We start from the raw sequence: 10,403 nt of genomic DNA, 5'->3' as shown, positions 1-10,403 counted from the left end.
TTCCCTCCCACTATCCTCAGCGAGCTGCCGCGCCGCGCTCGTGCGCGGGGCACGCATGCGCGGAGGCGCTCTGGCACCACCGCCTCTATGGTCGGCCGTTAGCGCGGCGCTTCCGGTGGGCGCGGGGCGTTGTGGGGGATCGTCGGGCGCCTGTAAGTCGGCGGTTGATCTGCGGAGCGGAGCGTCATGGTGAGCCGCGGCCCCCGCCCTGCTGCCTCTCCGCCGGGACGGGGACGGTGCGGGCGCTTCCCTCTCGCGGCACAGGCTGGGGGCGGGCGGCGGGCGGGAGCTAGTACCGCCACGTGCTGGCGGGCGGCTGCCCCGCGACTCGAACGGGCCGCGATCCGGGAGCGCTCCGGGCGGCGGCACGGGGTACCCGGTGCCGAGGCTTGGAGCCGGGCTGTCCGGTGCCGCTTCGCCGGCGGGCCGGGACCACCCGCCGTGGCCCTTGCGCGCCAGCGGAAGCTGCGGGGCCTCGCCGCTCGCCCCGCCCCAGCGCTCCGAGCGGGGATGGCGGCAGCTCGTCCTTCCGCGCTCTTTCGCATCGCTAGTCCTAAAGCGCGGCTGTGTCTGCGCCGTTCTGGGCTGCTGTGCTCCCAGCGATAAGGATAACAGCGAGATGGAACCGCAGAGTTTTGAAGCCCGCTGAGCTTTGTCCTTTGTCGGTCGGGCACGTGTTCGGCTGGGCAGGGCGTATATGGAAGGAAGCCCTCAGATCTCTGGTGGGAGAAGGGCTGTCTGAGCTAATCGTGCCATGTTATGACCTTTTTTTTTTCCCTTAAGGTGGAAAAAATGGAAAGCTTGTAAAGAAACGAGACGCCATGCGCTCATTCTGCAGTAGGGTTGATCCCAGGGGCAGTGATTTCAGTTGAGGTGGACAGGCCTTAAAGGCAGCTAGTAACTATCAACGTGAATGATTTGATTCCTAGTCAGTTCTATTCCATCTCTGCTTTTGTTCTCAAAGAAATTCAACTAAATTCAGCATTAAAAACAAACAAACAAACAAAAAACAAACAAAAACAAAAAACTGAAAAAGGTAACTACATGTATACTTAAAACATTGCAGCTTTTCCAGGGTGTGCTGAATTGGCTGATACAGCCTGTCTGCTTTGTTGTTCCCAAGGGATCCTCAGTCAAATGCTCCCAGGTGGTCAAGAGTTGCAAGTTATGGAAGCTTGCCTGGTCATCCAGGAGCAGCAAATATGAACACTGTTGCTGGAATTAGGATTTGGATAAAGCTTGGCAGTCACATAATACTCTGTTCAAGTACAGCACACTTAGGAGCAATGAGATCCCAGAAACTCCTGGCTGGGGTAATTCATTTCAGATCTGGCATCCTCAAGGGTACATAGAAAGCAGATTTAGCAGCAGTCATCTCTTTTGTGCAGTTTTCACTGCAGCGTGTAGCTGTGAATTCCCCTTCCCATTTCTGATAGGGGAAAACTCTCATTCCAGCTCCTGTAACATTTTTTTCTGGGCTCCTCCAAGCCTCCTTCTGCCATGTTATCTAAAACAGAACTTAAAGAACTGAAAACTGTATTCCAGGCATGGGAATGTTACCAGTGGCGGTATAAAAATTAGTATAGCTTTCCAACTACATTCTTTGTAAGTATTTGCCATTTTTATTTCTGTCATTGCATTTGAGCACTGAAATGGCGTCTGCCCAAAGCGTGGGTTAGGATTGTTCTGCTGGAGGCTGCTCAGTTTAAACCCGGTAATGTGCTTAGTTATACATTTCCAGTGTGTCTAACAATGTGGTTGCCTACGTGAACTGTACAGGTTGCATACTCACTTCATACATTAGCACTGAAAGCATTGAATCCAATTAACAGTGCTAGAAATGCTGTTTCCTGGTGTGCTTGCAGACTTTGTGACATGTAACCTGTAAATCAGATCACAAACTGCATACGCTTCAGAAATGTTACACGGTTGCTTAAAATACTTGCTGCACCCAACTGAAAACTATTAGAGGAATAATGCAAGCTACAGACTATACAATCATTAGTCTTTCTTGCAGAAGGAAGAGTTTGCAGGCTGACATTTGGAGCGGTTATCTGTGCCATAATTAGAGTTTCAGTAGACTTGCTGAAGTGTTAACATCAGCACATCTGTTTCTCAGGAAACAATCTTGAATACTGAGTAAAGATTTGTTATATAATTTGTGTTACCTTGCAGCTGAATAATTCAAAATAGCTCCTTGTGTTTAGACAACAGCATTAATTTGGACTCTATCCTTGCTCTCTTGTTAGGATACTCAATTTACACTTTCAGCTTGCATTTGGAATATGGTAAATAAATGCTACTAGTGGGATAGCTTTTATACACCAACTGTATTGGCTTGCTTTTCTCTTTAGGTAGAAGATACTATTTCTGTGTTTGTTTTTCCAACACAATCGCTGCTTCACTGGTGATTTTACACACTTTAAAAATCAGTTCTGTAAGAACCGATAGGACAGATTGGAAGCAGAAATTATTATTGGCACAGCTTACATGAGAAGTACTACTTGGAAAATGTTATGTCCTTGCTCAGAGTTTTAAAAGTGTGCTATTTTGGGGGGGTTGTTTGTTTGCCTAGTTAGTTTTGAGAAGACTTTGCCATCTTAGTCCTCATAATTAACATTTACATGCCATAGATGTGCAGAAGTGCCACAAATTAATACTGGGAACAGTTATTGAACACTGCCCAGTTTGTTTAATGGTGTGATGGCCAGAAATAGAATTATTGCTTCTTCTCCAGATGAAAAACTTTGCATTACCATTATTTATTTATTTTTTAAATGTGTTGTTTTCTTGTTTTGTTTTTCAGTCTCACACAATTCTACTTGTGCAGCCTACCAAGAGGCCAGAAGGCCGAACATACGCCGATTATGAATCGGTGAATGAGTGCATGGAAGGTGGGTGCAGACACTGGAATCTAAAACTGTTGTTCAAATCCCAATTGACATATTCCCTTGCTTTCTCAGTAAGAGAATAAGCTGCTGTTTGTTTTCCCAAGGTAACTTGGAAAATAAAAATATTACAAAAGTATCTTATGTTTTGTTTGTTTGTTTGTTTTTTTATTTACTAATGTTTTAGCAAATTAAACATAGTTATTCTTTGTTTCTCTTTTTGGCTTAGCAAGATTGAACCATGTTCAGTTCATCAGAGTAGGCAATATTCTTGGTGGGGCTGTGCAACAGAGCTGTCTGAATGCATTTCATTTCAGGATCAGAGTCCAGCTCTCTCACTATTTTTTTGTGCTAGCCATGTAAAGGTAAGATTGCTACTGGAGATAGTATATCAAAATATGTGTAATTGATAAATAATTTGCAAGCTGGTGGCATACGTCCCAGAAATAAAGTCCTGTCCGACATTAAGAGACTCAGTGAGCCTGAAGATTGAAATACTACAACTTAAAATGTGAAAGTTCTCTTAATGTTAAAAATTAACTCCATAAGCCTTCAAGGACAAACAAAAACATAGTAAAGAGCACATGAAATCACCATGCTCACTGTATTACCTTACTTTCAAATATACCTGAATCATTTATAGACAAGCATAAATAAAGCTTGTGTAAATTCATATACAAGCTTGTGCTGTCACTCTTACCTCAACTCATCCTTTTTGATGCTTTCATGAAGAATGATCTTTTCACGAGCAGCTTTATATAACAGTAGTTGTTCCTCAGGTGCTTGTACAATGGAAATCAATGTAGCAATTGCTCTGTTAAAGTCATCAGAAAGAATTTCAGGTTCCAGTTGGAACTTATTGTGTAGAACATTAAGTTCTACAGAACTTAATACTTTTTGTTCTAGATAATGATAGTGTTTCTTTTCATGCATCTTACCTGGCTTTATGGTATTGTGTTTAAATGCAAATATATATATATACATACATATATATATATATATGTGTGTGTGTGTGTGTGTGTATATATATATATATATATATATACACACCGTATTTCAACTCTGTAAAATCTGCATACACTAATGTTGTTTTTTGTGGTAGTCACATATAAACTTTCCTGATATCTGGCTCCATATATGGAGAAGATAAGCAAAAAACACACCACAAAGACCCCCAAAAAACTCCAAGCAAATAAAGTGTGCTTGGTTTTTGTTCTTTTGTTCTTGTTTTTAGATTTTGTTTGTTTTCCCCAGCACTGGTGTTACTGTGTTATCAATCTTTTTTTCTCTGTAGGAGTCTGTAAAATGTATGAAGAGCATTTGAAGAGAATGAATCCCAACAGTCCATCCATTACGTATGATATCAGCCAGTTGTTTGACTTCATTGATGACTTGGCAGATCTCAGCTGTCTTGTGTAAGTTTAGTTGTATGCATCTCTTTCAATGGCTTCCAGTATTCAGAAGTTGTCCATATAAATCTTCACATGTTATTACAACTCACCAGAACCTGTTTAAATTGGGACTGGACCTGCTTTGTTTGCAGTTGAGCCAATTGTTAAGGAGGCAGAATGCTAAAGGAATTTTATTTGGCTTATGGCAGTTATCACTGTGGTGGTAGTCTACAGAAATCACTTGCAATCAAGTGTTTACTTTGATCGAGATGCTGAAAAATGGAAACTTCAGTAAATCCTGAGTAAGTGACTGAAGGCCCTATCAGTCCTCCAGATATCCCCAGCTAATGGTTTGAGTGCTCTTCTGAATACATCAAAATCTCTGGTTCTTATCTGTGTGTTAAAGTTGTGGGCAAACAAAGGAGATAGAGAGTGCTTTCTGTTATGATTGTGCTATAAAAGCAAGTGCTGAATTTCAGTATTTAGAATGTAACCCACATTGTAACTTAATCAATTAGGTCAGATCCTGGCTAGTTGCCATTCCACAAGTTTCAGAGTAATGGTTTGTGATAACAGCAGTATCAAACTTCACAGAAATTCTGTAGGAATACAGATACAGGTCTCACACTCAACCAAAAGATCCATATATGCACATATTGATATTTTACTTGCTAAGTTCAAATTCTGGGATTTCTTTTTAAGCCTTTACGTACCTGGTGTGGACATTCCTGCAGCTGTACTGTTGTTGTAAATCCGAGTGCAAATGTTCTGCAGCTGCACAGTTTGTAGTGTTTGCCAATTAATTCCAGCTTAAAAAAAGAAAATACTTCTTAAAGACGAGCACTGTATTCTTTTCCTTTGCATCTAGATGTACACACGGTGCATCTGATGCTTATAGAGACTTAGAACAGATGCTGTTTACCAAAGTTTTCATTTGAATAAATGAAAAACTATTACAATTTCTGCAGTCACCTTGTTCTGCTATGTTAGATCTTCTGGTGTTACACTACTGGGCTGATGCAGTTTGAAAGGCATGCTTTGTTTTAGTATATTTAACAAACTGAAGTTAGCTACTTGTTCTAAGAAGTAGCAAATATTTTCTACTACAGACTTCTTTCTTCATTAGGATCACAAGCACAGCGACACACCAAATTCTTAAACTTAAACTTAAAATTCTTAAGTTTTCCACCAGGTGGCATACATAGCACATAACGTACCAGACTTGGCTTATGCTCATGGAGGTCTGTAAAGTGCTTTCTATCTGGCCTTGCAATATAGCATTATGAATGGACTGGGAAAAAGGAAGACAAAGAAATAAATAAAAAACAGCAATATTTCCTGAAACTAACTTTTCTTACACTGCAGTAAGATTGCAGGTAAATTGGTATACACAAAAACTCCTTCTATAGTCTTGAATCTGTCATGCCAGGTTTTAAAAAAGGCTTTCTTAAAAACAGCGTGCTTAGGGCTGTTTTTCTTAAGTGAAAACTGTGACATATTTTGGATTTATACTTAGCTGCTGTTTGACGACCATCATAGCGTTCTTACCTGGTGAGAAATACCTGCACCAATGTTTAGAGGCTGGCTGGGCCTTCAGTAATGCCTGTAATATTCACTGAAAATGCTATCTTCGTCAAAAAACCTTCAGCCTCGAGTACTAAGGGGAAAGAAGAGCGTGAATCTTCATGGTGCTCTCATTTTTCATTCCAATTCTTCTTTAGTTCACCCAAGTTCTTTGGTACTGGTGAGAAATCTTGCCAGTAGTCTACTTTTATCACCTGCCCCAAGTAGCAAAGAAAATTAACCTGTGGGTTCTTGGTTTTAGTTTTCTTATGAAGTGTCATTGTTTGTTAGAGGCAAGCTCATCCCTGCTGCCAGCTGACAGGAATCATTCACCATCTGCCTGTTAGCCTTCCTTTACTCTTGAAAAGTTGTCTTTTTATTAATTGTTTGTTTTAAATCCAAACAGAAAAGGAACACTTGAAAAATTATGTGAGCGCTTGCTTGAAGTTAAGCTGAATGTTTGGCTCATTAAGACAAATAGTGTTTCATGGTGCAACTATTAGTTTTTAATCCTAAGCTCCAGAATATTAAATTGCTTTGTTTGCTTTATCCCATGAGTAATTAATTATATTCCTGAATTTAAATGCAAAAATGCAGTCTCTTAATAGTCTTTGGAGTATTTAGTTCTGTTTCAGGTTTTTACTGATCTATGGGGTAACTTCTGAGGGAGCAGGATAAATCTCTTTGATAACAGGCAATTATCATTCACTTCTGATATTACATGTGCTCTGTACGCAACTTTCTGCCTCACACACTTGAAGACACTTCAACAACTAAATGTTCTGTGGGATAGACCAATGTTATATTGATTCTTTCTTTTTCTAGTTACCGTGCTGATACTCAGACATACCAACCATACAACAAAGACTGGATAAAGGAGAAGATCTACGTCCTCCTCCGCAGGCAGGCTCAGCAAGCAAGCAAATAATGGGGGCACCATCCTTACATGGGTTTGGGGGAGGGTTTGGACAACAGGTGTGTACAGAGTGTAGTAGTGCAAGTTTTGTATTATAGTCATCCTGTTGCCATCTTGTTAAACTCTTTAGTCAGGCCTGAATGTATTGTTAGAGATGCAAGGATTTTGTTGGATTTGACCTTTTTTTCCAGTGTAGTTGAAAAAGAAAGGGCAGCATCTTCAGCAAAGTTTTAATTTGGTTGGATTTTTTCCTCTGTTCAGCTAATGCTCCTACCTTATTTGAACCCCTGGGGCTGTTCACATTGTACTTCACCACACTTATTGTATGTGCCCTTCTGTGGGGTTTCCAGTGTTTAGTTTTGTCCTCGGGGCAGTCTTAATGGGAAATAAACTACCCTTTAGTTAAATTGGAGTTCTGAGTTTTTTGCTGGGGGGGGCTGTTGCTAAACAACAAATTCACTCTTTCTTGCTTATTTGCTGAAGGACCCTTAAAGCTTGTCTGGACTGAACCATGAACCAATCATCTGCAGTACTACATCACTGCTTAATTTCCGGCCTGCCAAATTAACTTCTCCAGCCTAGCCTCAGCTACTAACTTTCTTGGGGGATCCGTGAGAAACACAGGAACTCTTGCTCTTGTGCTTTAGACAAGCATCTTTTAAGAAGGATCAAGTTCAGGTGTGTCTGCTCTCTGGGAGAGATGTGATGTTAGCCAAGAACAGGCTGATGTGTCATGTCACAGACCTCATGAATAATTTTATTTCTGAACTTCCTGAGAAAAGAAATAGGCAAAATGAATTATTTTGGCAGGAGTCTGACCTAAACCACCATCTCTTTACAGAAGATAAGGATCCATCTGTTCATGTGCTCCGCAAAATAATAACCTCCCTACCTGTATTGGATGCTGCTGACTTTGTGATGTCATTGTACTGAGAAAAATTAGCACTGGAGGATATAATAGACCAAATAGCAAGTATGGGAGCAAGGCTGGATTGGTGCTTTGTGCTTGTGTTAGCACAGAGTTTGTCCACTGTGGGTACAGACTGGAATCAGAATCAACAGGCATATACAGCCAAGATCATTTGAAGGGTTAGAGGAATACTCCCCAGTGCACTTAACTTCCTAAATCACATCAATAGATTCTGTTAGACCTCACAACAAATGCACTGGCTTACAAGAATCCAATTCTGATGGTCTGTGTATAGTAAAGCTTCACTGAAACGGTAACTAATTACTGCTGAAGGCTTGGAGTCAAATGACTGGAGAGAAGAAAAACTCTGAGGCTTATTGTGAGGAGTGGGAGTTAGACTTCTTCCAGCATAAGTACATGTTGGAGATTAGAGCTATTAGCTCTATGATTGAATCAGTTCCTTATCTCTACAGTCTGCTGACTTCAAAACATGCTTCATTTAAAGCATTTTCAAAGCTGTAGGTCAGTATATGATTACTTAAATCTGAAAAAAATTCTGCTTAACACAAAAATAATTCACTAATCATTGCCTCATATGATGGTGTTCAAACTAATATAAGCAGTGTTATATAAACATCTTGCATAGCTTATTCTCCTATATAGCAAGAGTAAAGTAGGACGTGTTGTTTCCTAAAATGTTTGAGGTTTATTACTGGTAAATAGATTTCTTTGTTAAAATTGCACTGTTCTAATATTAAATGCATCAAGTCACATCAAATGCGCTCTAAGCTGCTAAGATGCAGTTTTTCAGTCTTCAACATATAAATTCCTCTCTTACTCTTGGAGCTAAACTTGGGATTCTGATATAAAGATAAGGTCTGTACACCATATTAGAAGTTATTTCCCTTGACACCTGCCTACAGTTGTCTATTGGCAGTCTACTAAGAGGTTAGGTGAAAAACTAGTCTCCTTGGTAGGAAAAAATCATCTGAGCCAAGCTTTTTGTGGAAGCTTTGCCCCTTGAACTTTTATCTTTCAGTCATCATCTAACAGCCTGATCCTTGTAGCGCACATAGGAGACAGGTGAAAGGAACACCAAGGTGGACAACTCCATCCTAAAAGTTATGTCATGTAGGACTCCATCTTGTACCTGCCAGTGCTCCAGTGTTTTCTTAGCCAAGCTTGACTTACTGGAATGGTTCCTACAATCAAAGCCTGAACCACAGGGAGATTTTGGCCTCGAGGAAATGACTGTTCCAAGATCCAAAGACACAAAGTCAAGCATGTAACTGCAGTTTCAGAAACTACCTGAAGGGCTATATACATGAAGGACCTGTTTATACAACATTGCACACTCTTGCCTCGTAATAGACTGGGGGGTGCCTGACACTGTAGTATTGCTTATATTTATTACTCCTGATACAGACCAAAATCTTGCAGCTAGCTCAAGGACCAAGGTCTGATGTCATCTCACCCATATTAGAATTCTAATTGCATTTGACATCACACTGGCAGTACTGCTCATAGAAGAATCCCACTTGGCAGCCTCCTTTAGGATGCTGAAGACTTAAATGGGGCTTATGAAAAACAAAATTGGCTTTTTATTCCTTCTTTGAGGGTGAAATAAGCTGGGTGATCAAAATAGATGCCTGTATGTACAGTTTCTTGCCTCGTCACATTATTATTTTTAAGAGTCTAAAATCCTGACTTCCATGACCACACACCATAAGCACAGCAGGAAAGCAGCATCCCCCCAGATCAGTTTGCTCTCATGCTTAGCAATTTTGTCACATATAGCAGGGAAACAGAAGTGAAAACCACCTTGTTATCTTTGTAAGTAACTACCAGACGTGCTTTACCCAAACAACAGCAAGAGGAGACTTCACCATTCATAGAATCATAGAATCATAGAATTACTCAGGTTGGAAAAGACCTTGAAGATCATCAAGTCCAACTGCATAGTCCATATCATGGACTTGATAGTCCAACTATTCATAGTATTGTTCTGGTTGGAAGAACTACCTGATTTTTTTCACTTGTATTAAATGAGATAAAATAGTTACAGGGTTGTCAGTTGTGATCGCATTACCCAATGCTAAGCAGTGAGATAGGTCCTGATGTGCTGGAAACATGTGGAAGCTTCTAAAGGTGGGTTACTGTCAGAGGGGAGAGTCCGCTCCAGCTACTTAGCTTTAGACTTCTCTAACAGTTAACATACGTTTGCAATTCCACTGAATTACAAATTGTATTGATTCACTGATTGTATTCAAACTGAGCTGTGCTAGGGGAAACACACTTCAAACAATCCATCAAGAGGATGAATAAACAATGGAAGTCTACAGTTACTGGATTACAAGCATGAACTAATTTCAAGCTTTCACTTCTCAATCGCTATGAAACTTAATTGCCTGCTAGAACCCAGCGTTGTCTGTTGACTCTGGATTAAAGTATTAAATAAATCATAAATGCTCTGACTTGCCATTAACACACATTTGTTGTGAGGGGAGGGCAGGAACATATTTGAGGAATCAGCTTCACATAGCAGTCCCCTGACAAGAGGCAGCTGTGGCTGAGGCCAACGACTGACCCCAAGGCCGTCAGCTGCACTGAGTCTCTGCACCATTTGCCTTGCATGCTCACTACGGCTTGAAGTTTGGAAGCATTTAAAACTTGTTGCAATTGCACACTAAGCTAGCACAAATCACTTACAAAACTGGAAGAGCAAACCAGGTTGA

The 10,403-nt window shown here is 40.7% G+C and overlaps 1 protein-coding gene across 1 annotated transcript; it reads left to right on the top strand.

Moving 5' to 3' along the window:
* The first annotated feature begins 50 nt into the window (after positions 1–50).
* Positions 51–10,141, top strand: ERH (ERH mRNA splicing and mitosis factor). The gene is made up of 4 exons (XM_072337605.1): positions 51–189; positions 2,807–2,894; positions 4,183–4,303; positions 6,668–10,141. The coding sequence occupies exons 1-4, from the start codon at positions 187–189 to the stop codon at positions 6,768–6,770; spliced, it is 315 nt and encodes a 104-aa protein (XP_072193706.1). The 5' UTR covers positions 51–186; the 3' UTR covers positions 6,771–10,141.
* Positions 10,142–10,403: the final 262 nt, after the last annotated feature.

Source organism: Excalfactoria chinensis, chromosome 5 (genome assembly GCF_039878825.1).
Source record: "Excalfactoria chinensis isolate bCotChi1 chromosome 5, bCotChi1.hap2, whole genome shotgun sequence".
Classification (NCBI taxonomy): Eukaryota; Metazoa; Chordata; class Aves; order Galliformes; family Phasianidae; genus Excalfactoria; species Excalfactoria chinensis.
The sequence above is the reverse complement of the archived record's forward strand: the minus strand, read 5'-3'. Positions and strand labels throughout refer to the sequence as shown.

Excerpts from the sequence above, each read along its gene's own strand:
- ERH (XM_072337605.1), top strand. Across the intron at positions 2,895-4,182 it reads GGTGAATGAGTGCATGGAAG|GAGTCTGTAAAATGTATGAA; the intron begins GTGGGTGCAGAC and ends TTTTCTCTGTAG. Across the intron at positions 4,304-6,667 it reads GCAGATCTCAGCTGTCTTGT|TTACCGTGCTGATACTCAGA; the intron begins GTAAGTTTAGTT and ends TTCTTTTTCTAG.